A 20,512-nucleotide genomic window follows, 5' to 3' on the forward strand; every position below is an offset into this window, starting at 1 on the left:
CCTCAGAAACATATTTGGAAAATTCTTTAACATCCGCTGCCACCTAAACATTCAAGCTGAAGTTTCAGATTTGATATGCAGGTATTATGAAAGACTAATGATCCTCAATACCCTTATAACTCAGGGGTGACTGTGGTGTGAACTGACTCTTTATCTGCAGTTCACATCCACGGGTGTCTAGGAAGCTGAGATACACAGGCTGGGTGATTGGGGACTCTCACTATAGACTTGCCCAAGGCTTACTCATGACATAGAAGGATGCTACTTCCTGGGTTAAAAGAGTTATCCTTTAAAGAGAAGGGGGTAATGTAGTACTTCGCCAGTGTCGTGTTGTTTTTCGTAACGCCAGTACTGTGGTAGTACACAGGTGTGATGTTGGTACCTTTTTTGGCCGGTTTACATCCCCAAATGGTCATCAATCTCCGGGAGTGTTTCGGGTCCCTTGGGCACTTGTCACAGCAACCTGGAGTGGTAGTAGACCCACCCGGGATGTTGGTACCACCACCCACAGAGAAGGGGAAAAATAGCCCAAGGTAGACAGTGGTGTGTGTGGGTGCAGTAATACAAGACAGAGTCTTGTGCGTTTCGTACAAAAATAGATTACTGAAAAACGTTGCAGGTGAACAGTACACTCAATACGGGTAGTGCAAATCTTGACAAAGGTGGTTGCTGACAGTAGAGTAAATCAGTGCTTTTAGAAGTAGGTACTTGTTAGAAGTAAGTGCTTGGTGAAGAGAAGGAAGAGGAGAGGAGTTGTCAGAGGAGCCCTCCCCTCTGAATCTGTGGAATCTGTAAGTGAAACTCGTACTCACGTTTAGACTATAGTCTGACCGCCTTCTGCCCCCTAGTTGCATAGAACCCGTCCTAGGTGGGTAGCACGAGCCCCAGTATTCAGTTATCTGGGTGTAGCAGACTTCAAAGATTACCAGGTCGTCTTGCACTGTGCAGTAGGATACGCAGACCTATTCTGGTAGCTTTGTCCTACTGGGGTCAGCTTCTCTTGTTTCAGGAGTCTGCCCTGCTCTTTTTCAAGAGGTTCCTGGAGTGGGCTAGGGTGATACTAGGTGGCTTCTCTCTCCTACTTGGAGCTCAGCACTGCATAACTGTAGTGGTTAATTGTACAAATAATAAAGTCTTTTGCTGCATCTGTCTCTGGTCCCTGTTAGGGGTCCTGACCAAAGCCAGGCCCTGGCTTAACTTCTGCAGGAACTTGGTCGCACTGAAAACTAGTACTGCACTGAACTCACTTCCTCCACACGGTTAACTCCTCCTACAGGGGCTATATCTAAACCCTCCTGTGAGTGGTGGGGCTGAGTGTGGGTAAGAGAAGAAGAACAGGATAGGACAAAAAAAAAGAGCACCTGCAACTGGTCAGCATACAACAAATGACATACAACAGTTAACCCTAGGCTCTACAGTCATGCATAAAAGACATAAACAGTAGGTTTTTTGAAGTTTGAGAAAGGGAGCCCAGCGCTCCAGAAACGTGTTACCTGTGGATGACGAACACTATCAATAAAATAATTTTTAATTGGTTCATGCGGTCTGTGCGGAGGTAAACTCCTTTTTTGTTTTGTACACTATAACCAGTAGTGACACCTTGTGGGCAAAATAAGGTACTACATCTCCCACTGGTTAACCTGAGAGAAAACTTTACACAGGTGCCAAGAAACAGCACCCTTTGCTGGGACACCACAGTAGATTCATCTGCTATGAAATAGGGTGTTGTTTCCTGAAACCTGTAACTATAAGGGTAAATTCACACGGGCGTCTCGCATAAAAAAAACCGCAGCTAATCCGCAATACATTTATTATTCTTATTATTATTAATACGTGTATTGCGGATTAGCTGCGGATCTTTTTATGCGAGACGCCCGTGTGAATTTACCCTAAGGCTTTAAGGCCAGTCTTCCAGTACTTATCAGCTATTGTGTGTCCTGCAGGAAGTTGTGTATTCTTTTCTGTCTCGAGAGCTGGAAAAAATATTGTTTATCTTTAAATTACTTTCTTAAACTGATTGATTTTTTATTTTTTGCTGGAGTACCCCTTTAAAATATAGTCACTACTGTTGAAATACTCACTAAATACCTAGGGCTATAGATACCAAAAGTAGGAAGTGGGGTCTCCCTGCATGTTTTTAAACTTAGTCTTCTCTCTCTTTTCTTCTAGATATAGTGCGCATGTATAGGAACCTAGTATCAAGGGATGAAGAAGAGGCCTGGCCTCACATCAGATCATAGCGTGAGGAATAAAGAAGAGATCAAACGTCAGGATAATGTGCAGCTCTCCTACATGTGTAAAATTATGGTGGGCACAAAATGATGTGGACTTTGTAAAGAGGCTAAAATGGTGCTGCAACAAAGTCTAAAATGTTTGGCAGATTCTGCGGAGACCAGTAGCCGCCAGGCGAAGTTTTATGATGTTGAGCCAAATGGAGAAGAAAGGAAAGGTGAGCAACTCCAATCAGAAGTTATACCCCCTGTGAGTCACTGTATGTGACTGCACTGTAATCACTTACATTGTGTGCAAAGCCTATGCATCCTTGGTATCTACCTCTATATGAGTCAGTGTATGGGGTGATAATTATCTGTGTACAGTGAATTTTTTTAGTAATGGTATGGTGGTATTGGTGGTAATGGTAGTGGTCACGGTGTAATGATAACAGTGTGTATTTATATACTAATAGTATTATTAGTCTTGGTATACTGGATTTTAGAAATGGTATGGGAGTATTAGTCACCATGAGGTGAAGGTGGGGTGCTAATATGTGCTTTTTATATACTGGTATTATTGGTCTTGGTACACTGGATATGGTCAGTAACAGTGTGATAGTATAGTAAGAATCTACTTTTTGCTTTTTTGCTCTAAAAGTTGGAAGGTATAAAGTTATATGAGTTACCCAAAATTTATTAAGATTTTTACATAACTGATCAGACCAGACCACCAACACAGTTACAGCTGGTGGCAAAAATTGACCACCTAATGACATTGGGAAATGTATGACTAAATTAACAACTGGGTGTTTCAATCCCCTTTGTCAATGGGGCGTGTCCCTAAACCCTGACAGTATCCAATCAGTGCCAACTGTGTTTCATGTGGACATTATCGACTAGTAGAATGGCAACATCCAGTCGTCAAATAAGCATTATATTTCCAGGAGGGATAACAGAGGGCCGTCACACACAGAATTCTAAGAAACTTTTGAAAATATAAGCATTTTCTAAAAACTTTGATTTTAGGAAAGCTTACATGTCCTCTTTAAAGGGAATGTATCAACAGAAAATGACCTATTGACCTATTAAATCAAGTTTTTTATGTTAAAAATATTTTTTTTAGAATTTTGGTGCTGTTTTTTTTCTAATTTTTGCTTTTTACTACTATTAGTATTATAAAATAATCCTTTGTATTATTTTTTCAACTTTTTTTTTTACAATAAATAAATCTTAGTTGACCTTAGTTTATTACTTATATGGTGAGTTTTGATAACGTAGATCTTTAGATAAATGACCACACTTGGTTTGTGGTCAACCATTTGTTACATTGCAGTGGTCACTGTTGTGGTGCTTCAGGCTAATCTACTACTGCCATCTTCTGGTACAAATCATACATACAATACAGGAGGAGTCAATCGACAAGAAGTGCATGGCCAAGGATGGGACCTTAGGTGACGATGCCCAGCCAGGGTTAGTCCCATTCCCGTATAGCTGCAATGTTATCAAGCAAGGTGTGGGAAAATGGTCCACAGGATCGTCAGATCCGCTGTACCATCACTATCAATGGGGCAGGACAGCACCACTCATGGCTGGACCCAGAGGGGGCAGGAACCATGGGCAGGAATCACAGACAGCTAGGACAACACGATAAGGAAAGTATGCAGAGGCTCCAACAGAGGGGTCAAGGAGGTGCCTGGATTTATGGGGGAGTGTTGGGTGCAATTAACCAATTAGGAATGTAATTTCCCTTTAAATTTTAAGAGCCAGCGTGCACCCTAGAAGGTGGCGCCGAAGAGACAGCAGCACCGGGCCCCTGAACATGGGCTCGGGCGTCTACTACAGAGTGCCGGCGGGAAGAACGAGTGCAGCACTGGCCTAGCCCGCGGGTGTCCGCCGCAGCCACAATGGTAGGATTGTCTGTCCTGGGTGGTTTATACCAACATTATAGGGGCTCATTATACTCTTACCACTTTAACCTCATGTGACAGAGAATTCCATAGTCTCACTGCTCTTACAATAAAGAATCCCCATCTGTAATGATGGTGAAACCTTAAATGGGTTTTTAGAACAAAATAGACTCATTGGCTGTTCATCTTCAACTGGGAATTCTGGGAAGAAAAATATTCATAGCAGCTCTCTGATGCCACCCTTTGGTAAGCCTGCACATGGAAGGGTTCCTGTTTTGACTTTGCTGTAAAGTCCTGTTGTCCATCCCTTATAAAATTGCATTTTATTGTATAGCCTAGTGTTAGGTAGTTCTCCGCTAAAGGTGAAATAACCCATTAAAGGGGTTGTCCAAGATTTTATAAAAGCCATCCCTTTTCTCTAGGCCTGGACAACACCTTTAAGAGTATCCTCCTGCGAGCCAAAGCAGTTTCATTACGAAGATATTTTGCGAAGGCAATAAAAAAAATTTATAGAAAATAATGTAACCTTTTGGGGTAATGGTTTTATTAAATATATAGATATAAAAAAAATATCAACAATAGTTCTAATAAATTACCATAACAGAACCAATAAATAATTTAATTATGAAATAATCCACATAATAAAAAATACAGAAAAGGACAAATATTTGTGAAAAATAAATAAAAAAAATCCCAAGAAATATTTTAAAACATAGTGTAAAGTATTAAAAATGTAATTGTAAAAAATAAATAAAATATTTAAAATAAAACATTTATATCAATAGTTATAGACATTGCAAGAATATTTTTGTAACACAATGTAATAAATAAATTCTGACTTTCATTAGTAAAAGGTACAATGTTGTCTCTTATATGAGGTAGCGGGTGATGGGCCGGACACAGGTGCAGCCCACGGTGACCATCTGCTTCTCCATCTTATACACAGGGAGGCATCCTCTCATCTCACGACGCAGGACCAGGATCTCCTGTCTGATGGGGACTGAGTTCATGGTGAGGTCCACATTACCCTCAGAGTCCATACAGCCATGGTGGAGACATCTGGCCTCATTGATGACCAAAGGGAGCCTGTTATGGTCCACATTAGAGCTGATGGAAGATGAGAACCAGAAATTATACATATCAGGGGGAAAAATATTGCACATCGAGGCGAGATTTGGAAACAGGGCAATTATCATGATAAGTCTCAAAAAAATTCTAATAATCATGACAATAAAGATAATATCATAATACTGTATAATAGGCTAATATTCCATGTATATTTACCTGTATTCCCATGGAGATATTGAGCGACCCCTCACACCATCAGCTACGAGCTGAGCAGAACTGCTGACCTTCATATTAACCTTTACATGTGATGGAAATGTAGTGTCTGGTGGGAACAGACAATCCCCACCAGACACTGCAGGGACATCCCACCCATCTGCACCAGGTATCTGCTCGCCTGTTCCATGGACACAAGAGCTGAGGCCCAGAAGAAGCCATATGGAAAGAACCTAAGGATTATATACATCATATGTGTTAGATGAGGTCTTTATGGACTTATCAACATCGTACAGTATAATAGTAAGAGGAAGGGTTACAATGACTAATAAGATGGAGCAGTTTTCTACTATCTAATGCTTCTAAGAAGCCTTCCAAGATGACTAGGGATTTAAACCTGGCTAGAAGGAGGGATGACCCATCTGTAGACAGTTGTTTTAGGGTTGTTGCCCCACATCAGTACAGACCAAGGTACTGTCTGGCAGCACTGGACCAGTATTAGCAAATATTCCTTACTAAATAATTACCTAACATAGTGGGGAAATGGCATAAAAGTGGACCATAGTTCTCACCATTGATGTTCCCCAGTGGGCGGCCATTGTTCTTATAGATGTGCTCCGGTGATGCTCTGCCGATGGACTCTGCTGGGCTGCTGACTCCAGGGCCCATTATATAAGGATCACAGCTCTTCCTGGGTTTTCCTGAAATACTGAAATATTCATCACCTAATATTACCCTTTTAATGGCTTGGGGGTATTTTTTGTGATATAATTTTAATCTTAAGGAAATTAATAGAAAATATTGTGAGAATTTACAGGTCAGGACCAGGAACATCTCCACTATGGAATCCCTTCATTATTGATTAACCACAAGTGGATACTACTCATCTGGTTATCTGATAGAGATAAAAGGAGTCATAAACCCAATCGGGAGCTTGTAATACCCAATAGGATTGGGAAGTAGAAGACGTTGTGTGATGCTATATACTTAGAGGGGTATTCAGGGCTTGAATACATAAAAGAAAAACATACTTTTCTATGGACCGATTCCGTATTTTTATCTCAAAACCTGTGTGAATGCTCTCAGGACCTGCCTCTCTCCCTTCAGACATTTCATGTGATAGGACGTTGACCCAGGGATTATTCTGCCATTTTGGAGTCGGTAGGAATTTTCTCCCTGTGATGGGGCAATTAGCATCTGCCTCATAAGGGTTTTTGCCTTCCTCTGGATCAACACAGTAGGGTTTCTCTAGTTTGAACTTGATGGACGCTTGTCTTTTTTCAACCTTATACGATCATACTATAACACATAGGCCTTATTCACACTCCTAGTAAAGTTGTCTGCAATCACGGTTCAATTTACTGCACGTTGGTTTATATTGGGCTATTCACACAGTCCGTTTCAATCTTGATCCGTAATCCGTTCCATAAGAAAAAGGACATGTCCTAGTGCAGATAGTGATTGCAGTAAGAATTATATGGGACCCTTATTTTTTACGGACACATCCGTGAAGTTGGTAAAAACCACAGATCAAATCTAAGCAAACTAGTACTATTCACATTTCACAGATACGGAAACGGATGCAGTTACAGATGATTTTCCACGAATCACGGAGGAAAAAATGCGGTAGGTTTTGCGGCCCAGAAAAATCACTGAACGTGTGAAAGAGCTTGACCCAGTACATTTCTGATTATAAACCATTACATGGATAGAGTTTTTATTGGCTGCGTATGAGTTGCAGAAGCGATACTCTATTTCTCGGGGGGGGGGGGGGGGGGTTGTACAGACTCTCTTAAGGGGAATTAGGACACTTTTTCTATACAAGAGGAAAGAAAGAGGGGTTTATAAGAATTCTCAGTAAGTCTTTGCTCCATTAAAACTATATAGAAATTAGACCTGAAGTGTTTACACCCCACCCATACAAATGTTCATAGATCACTAAATTACTTATTAGGTGAGGAAGTGATCTGGACCACACTTGGGCAATCTTCTTTTATCAGGATTCCCCAAAAATAAACTGATCACAGAGTGATCAGCTGTAATGATCCGGGGGGTACACAGCAGCATATGTTCTATTCCCCCACAGTGCCTCTGCAGGAGAAAAGATGCATTAAATAGTTTCCATTTACGTTACAGAGTTGTCTTTGTAATTGATGGAAGTTCCAGATAATCCAAAGGACTAACCACTTTTCTGAACCAAAAATGTTTGGAGCAGTTTTCACTACTCTTGGCAGAGAAAGAAATAACATTGCTCATGGCTTCTCCCTGCCTACTTCCCAATAGGGATGGTCCGAACCGAGTTCGGTTCGGGTTTGTACGAACCCGAATCCTCGGTAATGATTCCAGCTGTCTGCCCACTCCGTGCAGCGGGCGGATCCAGCGGAAGGTCCGCCTGGAAAAATGGGATATAGCCATAGCCATAGGCTGAATCCCATTTTTCCAGGCGGTCCTCCCACTGCATCCGCCCGCTGCACGGATCGGGCAGACAGCAGGAATCCGATGCCGAGCATTCGGGTTCATCCGAACCCGAACCTTGGCGGGTTCGGACCATCCCTAGTTCCCAACCGCTTGACAGCCTGCCCCAGGTGGTAGATAAGAGGTGCTTACTGGCCCAGTGGTTGCAGCCATCCATTCCTCCCATTTCTGAGGTTATATCCCAAACAATATCCGAAAATGGATCAATTAGATACTGAACAATGTAAGACCAAAAAAGTAACATTTTATGAGTAAGTAGAAGTCCTTTATTTGTGCCTTCTTAGACCAGGGTGAAATTGTTTAGGTAGTCTCTCTGTTCCGCCACAATGACTGGTACTTGAAGGCAGACCAGGCGGTTAGGTTGGGGAGGCTTAAACTCCAGTAGTGTGTGGTCTGTATTGGTCGGGGTGGTGGACTGAGGCCTTTGCTTTGGCTTTTGTGATCAGGTAACGTGGGGGGTCGGTCCGCAAGATAGAGTGGGGGGGGGGGGATATCATGTTATATGTTTTGTGTTGTTTGGCTGTGACCTAGATCTTATGAAAGTGCCTTAGATGTTTCCTATTGGAGGTCCTGTGGGTCCTTTTGTATCTTGTACTCTTTTTAGCCGGATTGGGGATTATTTCTACTTCACATCCCTTGTTTGTTGAAAAATGTGAAAAAAAATTAATTAAAAAAATATATATAAAAAATCATTGTTATTACATTGGTATTGGAGAACATCTTCAGATTAGACATTGATATATAGTTATATTACAAGACAAAAAGAAATCTAGGTCATAGTTTTATTAGGACACATCGATGACGATCATTACCCTGGGCCGTTATCTTTATGGTCTGAGATAACCGTCGAGAGTCCAGATAAATTATGGCTCCTACTTAGGGAAGTGCTGGAGATCTCAGGCCGGTTTATTACTATTAGAGTCTGACATAACCTGATAGAGTCGGACAGTCCATACACCGGTCACACACTGGAACTTACAGAAACTTTTTGGAAAGTTATGTTTCCTGGGATGGCAACTGGAGCTGCAACCGAGATAAATAGAGAAAAGGACGGGAACCCAGGAATCAGAGCAAAAGATCCTCTACAACCTACAGAGCATCCGACAGAAGAAGAAGAATGGTCCTTACAAGAACATCCCTGATACTGGTGAGTGTAAGGGCCTATATTTTGGATAAGAAAGCGCCAATCTACTAGATTGGTGCTCGCTTACAGAGCCTATTACACTGCTCGGCTATCGTGCAGCAGGGGCAGTAAATATATTGTTAGCAATGTCTGTGCAGCCCCAGCTATATATATAGAAATTTTTAAAAATGTACTTACCTCTCCATTTTCCTCTGTGTCCTCCTAGCTTTTCCCTGCTGTCAGGAGCCGCCACGGAAGTTCCCACACCCATCTCTGCAGTTACAGGCTGCTCAGCCAATTACTGACCGAGATGGGACAGCACCACAGCCAGTGATTGGCTAAGCAGCCTGTCACTGCACAGACCGGCTATGAAGTTCCAGCAGCAGCTCAAAAATTTACAACAATTTTTGGCCCAAACACAATAAGGCTATGTTCATACACAGAATTTCCCTAAGTCTTTTTTAGATCAAAAATGGAATGGAACTAACAGGGCAAAATTGCTGGTAAGGCACAGCTTTGGGGGGGGGGGGGGGGGGGCGGCAGTTCTCACTAAAGTGACCATAAGCTGCACAGTCCTTTCATTGACTGCAACAATCTCTGCTTTAGGAACATTATTGACTCATTTTGTACTTATTTAATGTTATACAGAGATTAGGAGACAAATGGAGGGTAGGCTGAGCAACAGTTTTTATATTTGCATGGACTTTCACCATAGATGGTGAGGCCTTGGCATCCTCTTGGTCAGTCTGGTGAGGCCCAGGCATCATTTTGTTGGTTGGGTGAGGATCTAGTAGGAAAAGTTTGAGAAGCACTGAGATATATTAGTAGTAGACAGATTAAATAAGATTTCTTTTAAAAACAGGACGCTATTAAAGGGGTAGTGCACCCCCAAAAATTTTCTTTCAAATCAACTGCTGCCATGAAGTGCCAGAGATTTGTAATTTACTTCTATTAAAAAATCTCAAGCCTTCCAGTACTTATCAGCTGCTGTATGCCCAGCAGGAAGTGGTATTATTTCCAGTCTGGAGAGCAGGAGAGGTTTTCTATGGGGATTTGCTCCTTTTCTGGACAGTTCCTGACATGGACAGAGGAGGCAACAGAGAGCACTGTGTCAGATAGGAAAGAAAATACCACTTCCTGCTGGACACACAGCAGCTGATAAGTACTGGAAGGTTTGAGATTTTTTAATAGAAGTAAATTACAAATCTCTGGCACTTCATGGCAGCAGTTGATTTGAAAGAAAAAATTTTTTGGTGCACTACCCCTTTAAGTCTTACTCTTTATCCATTCCTCAGGTGACTGTCCTGGTGTCGTTCTGCTCACAAGCTGTTCTACCAGATGACATTATATCCCAAATAAATACTCAGGAAGGATCTCAAGATGAAGAGCTCCCCCTAGAGGACAGAGGCAGATGTCCTGTAAAGAGGAATCGGCGTCTGCAGTCTTTTATGACAGTGGACACCAGTCTCTTCGACACCAGTTATCTGCATAGTTTGGTGAGGATGGAGAATATCCACAGCCGCTCTCTATCACCCTGGGACTATCGGTAATGTACTTACTCTGTTACTAGCAGTGCTCATAATTATATATGTGTGTGTGTGTGTGTGTGTGTGTGTTTGTGTGTAAATTCCACTACCCTAGCCAGAATATAAAAAATATGTAAATTCCAGGCGTAGCTGGTAATGATGTAGCCGTTCCACTAGGTGGCCTTTCCGTAATATGGTGCAGTTTTCAAATTAATTGTTAAAGGGGTTCTCCAGCACAATAAAAACATGGCCACTTGCTTCCAGAGACAACATGACTCTTGTCTCCAGGTCAGGTGCGGTTTGCAATTAAGTTCCATTCACTTCAATGGAACTAAGTGGGAAACCCCACCCAAACTGGAGACAAGAGCGGTGCTGTCTCTGGAAGAAAGTGGCCATGTTTTTGTAGCGCTGGAGAACCCCTTTAATAGCAATTTGTTTAGTTGGTAAACCCCAGACTCATATAGCCATTAACAACTCAAAAACCATCTATTTCACAGCAAGGTCAAGCACCCTAAATTTAGGTGGGTACAGGCACATTATTTTGTACAAACACAATGGGGGGCATTTATCAAACTAATTGCGCCTGTTTTTAGTCTAATATATCTAGTTTGCGCTCAAAATAAATCTAATATGAATTTATGAAGCTTTTTTAGACCAGACTATCCAAATTAGATGCGACTTTTTGAATTAGATTTTTTGTTGATAATTAGATCAAAAGTGCGCCAGAATTCTTTTTTAGCTAAATTTATTAACTGCGCAATTTTTAAAAAGGTCGCATATATTGGCGCACCGCTACGTCTGCTCCGAACCAGGTGAATTTATTCGACTAATAAAAAGACCATTATTTTTAGGACACATTTACTATGCTATTAGACAATTTACATAAATTTGACTAAACAAATTAGATTGGAAATTATGCCAAAACATCTTTGACAAAATCGTGTTTTTAGATTTGTTAGTAAATATCCCCCAATATCCCTATAACAAAGATATACAACCAATGCTCAGGACAGGAAGTGTTGTCAGCGGGATACTTTTAGGATTCTCCAGTGGGCCCAGGCTCAGATACCGTCATTGGCGTCCTATACGCACTGAAAGCATAATTTGAAGCCCTTTTACCATTACCCCTTTCCTTTCTTCCCCAAGAAGTCACAGTTAAGAGAGGAAAGGAGACACAGATACACAGACTATAGCAAAGGAAGAGGGAGAGGAGAATAGAAAAGAGCATCAGAGAGAACACAAACTTGAGCACAGATCTGGAAGCTCCACAAGTAAAGATGCCACAGGAAGTGGGTCTAAAGATACACAATACAGTGTAACCTGAGCGTCTTCATTGTCCCCAAGAAACATCTTGGCCTAAAATAATATATGTGAGTAATGATCGCCAATAGATAATGCATGTGAATGGCCTTAACTAATCATTCCTCTTCTTCCTCTTTTTCCTCCCGGCATCCTCTAGTTCTCCTTTCCTTGACAGCATCTTCCTAGTAAATACCCAGAAAACTGAGCACCCAAAAATCTATCTAGAGTAATACAATAAATAGAAAACAGTGGAGGAGGGGGATGCAGCTGCAGTTTTTAAGTGAAAGGAAGTAGCAGGGGGCTCTGCACTGAATTTAACAAGAAGAACCTTCTTACTTATCAAATATGAAGAAAGAATTTGCCCGGCAAGGGGGGAAAAACAACCAAAATCTGCAAGATACACAATAGCAATATAGGAATACACCAAGTATATTTTCTCTAATATCTTCTTTGCATTATACTTTTCAGTCTCAACACAGATCCCAATAGACTTCCCTTCGTAATCCCAGAGGCCAATTGTCTCACATTTGCTTGTGTAGACGCTGATGGCAATGAGAATCCTGACCTGATGTCCTATCCCATGCAGCAGGAGATGATGGTCCTACGACGGGAGCAGAAAGGCTGCAGCTTCTCCTATAGACTGGAGACTGAGGAGGTCACATTGGGCTGCACATGTGTCACACCTATCGTCACCCATTACTGAATATGAAGAAATATATATGGACAGAGTTTGGGGGGATTTGGGGCATTTGTTTCCTTTATATTTAAGTAATAAATAAAAAAAAACAGGTTCTTAAGTCTTGTCGATATCATTTCATATTATTTATATTCTATTCTATTCTAATAAAGAGCACACATACACACAAGATCACCATAAAGTACTGAAACAAAAAGGAGCAAGGAGCCTGGTCATAGGAGCTGACAATCTATAGGACATAGTAGTGACACAAGAGATCAGAGTGCTTGTATTCTACAATGGTCCGGCTGTCTTCTCTGCTGAGTAGGTGACTAGTCGGCATAAACGTACATGAGCCACCAGCCAGTATATGTGTATATAGATAAAGGCCAGGTTCACACTATGTAAAACACTGGCCGTTCTGTGTCCTGGCCGGATTACGGAACGGCCGGTGTTAGTGAAGATCATCCCGACTGGATGATCTTCATTTGTGCTGAATTGGGATGCGTGTGTGCGCGCCGAAGCCATTGTGTGCACTGTCAGGCTATTCAATGAATAGCGGCCGCACAAAACTGACATATTAGTTTTTTGTGTGGCCGCTAGCGATCCCGGCCAGAGTGTATACTATGTTTATACACTCGGCCATGATTCCATAGATGGCAGCACAACATAAATTTCCTATTAATCACGGCCGTTGTCGCAAATTGGCAACAACATCTGTGATTGTTAGGAAACTTACATTATGTGAACATAGCTATAAAGTGTATAATGGTGTAGGGTGTACAGGGGGAAACTGTTGAATAAAGGTATGAAATTATGAAGAATAATCCCAATAAACAGTGATGGGAGGTTTGGATTATGGAAATTATTCAGACTACATTGTTGTCTGATCAGTTAGCTCAGATGGATTAGTAGTCAAAGATGAGGGAGGAAATTTAAAGGGGAAGTCCGGGCAGACATCTCTTTTTCACAAGTTCCAGGGAGGATGAAAGAAATAACATTCTCTCACCTCCCTGGCTCCAGCGCTGGTGGCCACATACAGCCAAACCGGTGAAAAAAGAGGTCTGCCTGGACTTCTCCTTTAAGGAGGTGCAAAACTGTGAGAACTTTGTGGGTAAGAGGCATGAACTTCAAATTGTGATCCAATCACTGGTGGGGGTATAGGCACAACAATGTCACACCACCCTCTCACCAATGTAGTAGAGAGCGGCTCCTGCTACACTCACAGTCAGTGCCAACATCGTAGCACTGTACAGAAATATACAGCAAGATGTGGGAGGCAAAAAAGCGGCAGATTGTTTCCTGGGCCCCTTTTTGAACATGGTCATGTGACAAGTGGGTTGTCAGACTACTAGACCTGAGTCTCTATTGCACCTGAGTAAGGTAACTCCCTCGGGTTCACACAAGTGGGATGAGGTATCCACTGCAGTTAGTGTTTTTCCCAGTAAATGTCACTACTGTGTTTCTATGTAACTTATTTCTATGCACAGCTGAAGGTCCCCAAGGGTTAACTGTTATGTGTCACATGTTGTCTTTTACCCACTCATAGGTGCAGGTGCTTTGCCTCCTTTCTCTAGCCTATATTCTTCACTCTCTCTCTCTCTCTCTCTCTTTACACACACAGCCACACTAATCACGGACGGGGTTAGATAACCCCTGTAGTTAGGCCATAGTTCCCAGTGGGAGGAGTTATTCAGTCTGTAGTCTAGTTTCAGTGAGAGAGAGAGAGAGAGAGAGCACAACAGACAGGTCTCTGCAGAAGCCAAGCCAGGGCCTGGCTTTGGCCAGGTCCTCTAACAGGGAAACAACTAGACAAGTCAGTTTCTTTGGATGAGCACAAGAACCGCTATGCAGTGCTAAAGAAAGAGAAGCCAAACAGGAAACACCTTGTCCAAGCCGGAACCTGTGCCGGGAAGTTACTGTTGGAGTAATAGGAACTGACCCCAGTGGAACAAAGGTACAGAAAGTCTATGTATTCCACTGCGCAGCGCAAGACAACTGGGAAGGCTTGGGAGTCTGCTCAATTCAGATAAAAAGGCCTGGGGCTCGTATTAACCACCTAGGATGAGTAGCTCGCAACTAGGGGACATAAGGCGGTCAAGACTAGAAGTCCTCTGTGAGTACGAGTATTCTCAACTGGGAAGGCTTGGGAGTCTGCTCAACTCATATAACAAGGCCTGGAGCTCGTATTACCCACCTAGGATGGGTAGCTCGCAACTAGGGGCCATAAGGCGGTCAAGACTAGAAGTCGTCAGTGAGTATGAGTATTCTCTATTATTTCTTCTATGCACCTCTATTGTTCTGGCAGAGTACACTTCTACATTTGACAAGGCCCCTCTGGCAATTCCTCTCCTCTACTCTCTCTACTGCAAAGCACTTTCTTACTAAAAGCACCTGGTCTCTACCTCAACTATTAGCACCTGAGTTATTGCAAGACTATAACTGTTGTATTGCACTGGACTGTATTACCACCAGGAGTACTATTCTTGTATTGCACTATGTTTGTCCTAATAATTGTTCAACTTTGCAAAAGCATTGTACTCTGGCTTATCTCTTCCGCACCCACACACAGCTCTACACTTGGTTTAATCTCTTTTCTGTGCTGGTGAGGTGCCAGACTGTCCGGGATGGGTCCTACACCACTCCAGGCAGGGCCGGTTTTAGACAAAATGTGGCCCTGGGCAAAGTTGAAGGTGGGGCCCCAAATGCTAAAACATTGTAGCAGCAATTTAAGGTCCCGATACTTTTTTGTCAGCGGTTGGCGCGCTGCTCGAGGTGGGGTGATCTTCTGTGACCTTAAATAAGACCCCTCTGTGCCCTATATAGTAGATAGGTCCCTCTGTGCCTCCATAGTACATATAGTCGGTATCCCTCTGTAGGTAATTCTTCTGGTAGTTACCTCCACCACCCAGTATGTAGTATCCACCAATATAGGAGGCATCTCACTGTAGGTTTTACACCTGTTAGCTAGCCCCCTGATAGTTGCCCCCTCAGCAGATAGCAGCTCCCCTGATAGTTACCCCCCCCCCCCCCCCCAGCACATCGCATCTCCCCTGTTCCCCCCCCCCCCCCAGCACATAGCATCTCCACTGATAGTTGCCCCCTCAGCAGATAGCATCTCCACTGATAGTTAAATGCCCCCCCGCCCCCAGCACATAGCATCTCCTAGGGCTGGGGTGATGTGGGCAAAAAATAAAATCTCGTTTTTTCTTTTCTCGATTTTTTTTATTTATTTTTTGATGGGTGTAGTAGTATAGGCATAGTGGATAAGGGGTGTAGCAATAGTAGAAGCATATAAGATGAGGGGTGTAGTAGTAGATAAGGGGAGTAGCAGTTTTGGGAGTAGTAGTAGTATCAGGAGTGGAGGTAATAATAGCAATGGTAGTAGAGCAGTATTGGGGGTAGTAGTAGAGCAGTATTAGGGGTAGTAGTAGAGCAGTATTAGGGGTAGTAGTAGAGCAGTATTGGGGGTAGTAGTAGAGCAGTATTAGGGGTAGTAGTAGAGTAGTATTGGGAGTAGTAGTAGTAGAGCAGTATTGGGGGTAGTAGTAGAGCAGTATTAGGAGTAGTATTGGGGGTAGTAGTAGGGCAGTATGGGGGTAGTAGTATAGCAGTATTGGGGGTAGTAGTAGAGCAGTATTGGGGGTAGTAGTAGAGCAGTATTAGGAGCAGTATTGGGGGTAGTAGTAGGGCAGTATGGGGGTAGTAGTAGAGCAGTATTGGGGGTAGTAGTAGAGCAGTATTAGGAGTAGTAGTAGGGCAGTATTGGGAGTAGTAGTAGAGCAGTATTAGGAGTAGTATTGGGGTAGTAGTAGGGTAGTATTTGTGGTAGTAGTAGAGCAGTATTGGGAGTAGTATTGGGGGTAGTAGTAGGGCAGTATTGGGGGTAGTAGAGCAGTATTTGGAGTAGTATTGGGGGTAATAGTAGGGCACTATTGGGGGTAGTAGTAGAGCAGTATTAGGAGTAGTATTGATGGTGGTAGTAGTAGGGCACTATTGGGGGTAGTAGTAGGGCAGTATTAGGAGTAGTATTGGGGATAATAGTAGGGCACTATTGGGGGTAGTAGTAGAGCAGTATTAGGAGTAGTATTGATGGTGGTAGTAGTAGGGCACTATTGGGGGTAGTAGTAGGGCAGTATTAGGAGTAGTATTGAGGGTAGTAGTAGAGCAGTATTAGGAGTAGTATTGGGGGTAATAGTAGGGCACTATTGGGGGTAGTAGTAGGGCAGTATTAGGAGTAGTATTGGGGGTAATAGTAGAGCAGTATTAGGAGTAGTATTGGGGGTAATAGTAGGGCACTATTGGGGGTAGTAGTAGAGCAATATTAGGAGTAGTATTGGGGGTAGTAGTAGGGCACTACTGGGGGTAGTAGTAGGGCAGTATTAGGAGTAGTATTGGGGTAGTAGTAAGGCACTATTGGGGGTAGTAGTAGAGCAGTATTAGGAGTAGTATTGATGGTGGTAGTAGTAGGGCACTATTGGGGGTAATAGTAGGGCAGTATTAGGAGTAGTATTGGGGTAGTAGTAAGGCACTATTGGGGGTAGTAGTAGAGCAGAATTAGGAGTAGTATTGATGGTGGTAGTAGTAGGGCACTATTGGGGGTAGTAGTAGAGCAGTATTAGGAGTAGTATTGGGGGTAATAGTAGAGCAGTATTAGGAGTAGTATTGGGGGTAGTAGTAGAGCAGAGGAGAGATATGGGGGTACTTTATCATACAGGATACTGTGTGATTCAGCACCCACCTCCATCATGTACTGCTCAGGGCCTGGTGGCCATAGATACAGAGGGAGGAGGGCCCTGAACAGTATATGGTGGAAGGGGGGACTGCATCATACAAGATCCCCTGCCCCCTTCCTGTATACTGTTCGCTAGGCTAGTATATGGGGAGGGGGTTACTGTTTTATAAAGACACCCGAGGCTCCGCCCACCCGCGGCCGTAAGCACCGCCCCCTGGCCGCAAGTCCCACCCCCAGTCTCCGTGACCCTCTAACCCCCCCCCCCCCCCCTATTTCTTTACCTGGGCTTGCCGTTCCTCCTCTTCTGTAGGGCACAGGCAGCTCTGCAGGAGGGGCGCTCCGTCCTCACAGCTCAGCTCCTTCGTTCATTAGTGGAGCAGGGGAGCTGCTTGTGCTGCTCTGCTTCCTGCTCCACTAATGAAGGAAGGAGCTAGGGGGCCCCTGGGGGATGGGGGCCCTGGGCAAGTGCCTACTTTGCCCCCCCCTAACGCCGGCCCTGACTCCAGGCTACCGAGACAAGTGCCCAAGCGACCCTAGACCCACTTAGCTACCACACCAGCGTAACAGCTGATCTGGCGGGAGTTCGACAAACACTCCCTGCGCCTCACCGCAAGACTAGATAGGTGGAGTAGGCCAGTGGGACAAGCAAAAGGACCTCCACATTGGTTTGTCCACTGTATTTTGTATATTTGAAATGACCAATGCCTTTGTATTACCAGCTCTATTCCTAATTCAAATTTTTGTGAGCATAAATCACCTGGACTTTTATTATCAATCAGTAAGCAAACTAGCTCTCAAATTGTGATATAAGAAAGTCTTTTTTCTAAAAAAAAAAAAAATTTTAAATAAAGGATTGAGAAGATGGGCGCTCATTCATCTAATCCCCTCTATGTGACTAGGATGTTTTTAACTCAGATGCTTCTGTTACTGTTGTAGTTATTTTACAGAAATAAACTTTTTTTCCTTTTTTATTGTTTAAAAAATACAAATAATAAAAAAAAATCACATAGCCGGTATCACAACACTGGAAAATCAATATGTTGTTTGTGCCTCTTAGTAAATGGGAAAAAATATATAAATAAATAAATTGTTTGAAAAAAAAAAGTGCAAATTTCAGTCTGTCTCATTTTCCAAAAAATTGAACAAATAAATCAATGCACTGCATATACACTGCAATATGAAACCAATTACATGTTGTGCTGGAAAAATAACCATCAAGCATTGATGGGAAAAAGCTATTGGCCTTGGAATGCACCAATAAAAAATGTTTTTATTGTGCATTAGTAATAATCCTTAATAAAAAAAAATATCACTCTGAAGTAAAGTTGGATCAGAACAAAAATATTACTAACTTATGTATACTCTGTGCTAATGCTTTATGGTAACTGCTGCACTCCCAAGGTAGGGCTACTGTCACACTGTATTTGTAGTGCACGCCCAGGGCTCAAATGGAAATGCTTCAGCATATTTATTCAGCTTGTTTATTTAATTTAGTAAAGGGGGGGGGGTCAGATACTTTTTCAATGTGATGCATCTCTTGCTAACTGTTTGCCACAGACTGAATCCTAGAGTTCTAGAATTCAAATTTAAATAATTCAAATTAGTAGCATAAATTCTAGTAAATGTGTTGGGTTGAGGGGAGGCTCTACCCTCTTCAGCTAAGCACCACCCACTAAAAAAAAGTAGGGAGGGTCACTTAAAAATAATAGACGTGATCATGACCAAAGAAATTGCCTTTGCATGCTATAAACATGAGGTACATGTAGTGTCCCGCTATGTGTTTTTCTTTCTCTTCTTACACCTTGGTAATCACTCTAGTGTCACAGGTTAAGATAGGTGGCCGCTGTTCCTTACTCCAACCACTAGATGTCACTCTCCCACAGCACAGCGGCAGCTAACTCTAGGTCTAGCTACACATACACCTTTTCCTCTCTAGTAACAACTTACTTTAGTTAGCAGTTAGTGTCTGTCTACAGGCCAGTGAAGTAGTGTGTATAGTTGTTCCTGCTACTAACTCCCCAACCTTCATGGGTTGCTAGACAAGGAACTGGAGACAAGGGAGTTTTCACCCTTGCCTACACCGAGGACAGTCTAGCTAAAACAGGACAGTCGACCATCTTAGAAAATGGACGGACAAACTTAAGACTGATGCTACGGTAGAGCACAGTGCAAGTTTTGCCGCTCTCTACTGACAAGACACTCAGCTTTGTAGGAAGGGTTCTACAAGCCAGCTCCACCCAGAGCAGAGACCTGGCACTCGTACTACCCCAATAGGACGGGGCAGAAGGCATTTAGGTGAGATAACTGAGACTAACACTTCTCAACACTTCACCACATCCCAGCAGAGCACATAGTACATTAGGCAAGGGTCCTCCTATCCAGTCTCTATCTCCTGTTACTGTTTCTTCTATCAACTCATCTATATACCTGTTTGACTATTCTATTGATTATTTTTTTGCACTTGAGCACTGATTCTAACTGCACTAAGATACCTTTTTCAAGTAAAGTTTACAAGTTTATTAAAGTTGGACTCCTTGCACCTCACCTTAGTCCTAACCAAGGTCCAGTTACTGTGTGTCTGGGGGTTGTTGTTACTGCTCCTGGCCACCGTGACAAATAGCCTCCATACACCAGAACCCACCAGCAGGCCCAACACCAGTTCCAGCAACCCTGGCCACAGCATACAATGCTACAATGTAAATCCTCACTAGTAAAACCCTCTCTAAATAAGTAGTAATCTATAATCAGGTCCGTGGGCCGTGCCTTCTGTACAAAGAAAGGAAAGAAAAAGCAGCAAGGAAAAAGGGAACTATGTTCTGCAATCACTGAGCAATGCACACTTTTAGGTATGTTCACACTACGGAATCAGTGCGGAATTTCAAGCAGAGTTTGTGCCGTGGACTCAACTTGAAGTCCCGCCTGTCCCATTGATTCAATAGGATGTATCAAGCGCATTCCGCCATCCGCCCAAAGAATTGACAGGTGGAACTTCAAGCAGAGTCCGCGCCGCGAACTCTGCTTGAAATTCCGTGCTGATTCCGTAGTGTGAACATACCCGAATATTCCAAAAAGCAGGTGGCAGAGGGAATGACTGAATGACTGAATCAGACTACACTTAAGATTTGTAGTCTGTAACCAAGGAGACACATAGGTCGGCATAAAAGCTGTATACACAGATTATATTTAAGTTATTTTTCTTCATTTCTTTTATTAGTAATACATATTACTATTTCAAAATTATCTGTATCCTTTTAGAACTAAAAAGGTATACTTA

The 20,512-nt window shown here is 42.8% G+C and overlaps 1 protein-coding gene across 1 annotated transcript; it reads left to right on the top strand.

Annotated features, from left to right (window-relative positions):
- The first annotated feature begins 8,806 nt into the window (after positions 1 to 8,806).
- Positions 8,807 to 12,606, top strand: LOC138795090 (interleukin-17F-like). Its single transcript, XM_069974047.1, has 3 exons — positions 8,807 to 9,023; positions 10,295 to 10,545; positions 12,296 to 12,606. Exons 1-3 carry the CDS (start codon positions 8,994 to 8,996, stop codon positions 12,528 to 12,530), a joined length of 516 nt encoding a protein of 171 aa, XP_069830148.1. The 5' UTR covers positions 8,807 to 8,993; the 3' UTR covers positions 12,531 to 12,606.
- Positions 12,607 to 20,512: the final 7,906 nt, after the last annotated feature.

The sequence above is a fragment of the Dendropsophus ebraccatus genome, chromosome 6, assembly GCF_027789765.1.
Source record: "Dendropsophus ebraccatus isolate aDenEbr1 chromosome 6, aDenEbr1.pat, whole genome shotgun sequence".
Lineage (NCBI taxonomy): Eukaryota > Metazoa > Chordata > Amphibia > Anura > Hylidae > Dendropsophus > Dendropsophus ebraccatus.

Coding starts and splice junctions, on each gene's coding strand:
- LOC138795090 (XM_069974047.1), top strand. CDS start 8,994: ATGGTCCTTACAAGAACATCCCTGATACTG. Junction 9,024..10,294: donor CAAGAACATCCCTGATACTG/GTGAGTGTAAGG, acceptor TCCATTCCTCAG/GTGACTGTCCTGGTGTCGTT. Junction 10,546..12,295: donor CTATCACCCTGGGACTATCG/GTAATGTACTTA, acceptor TATACTTTTCAG/TCTCAACACAGATCCCAATA.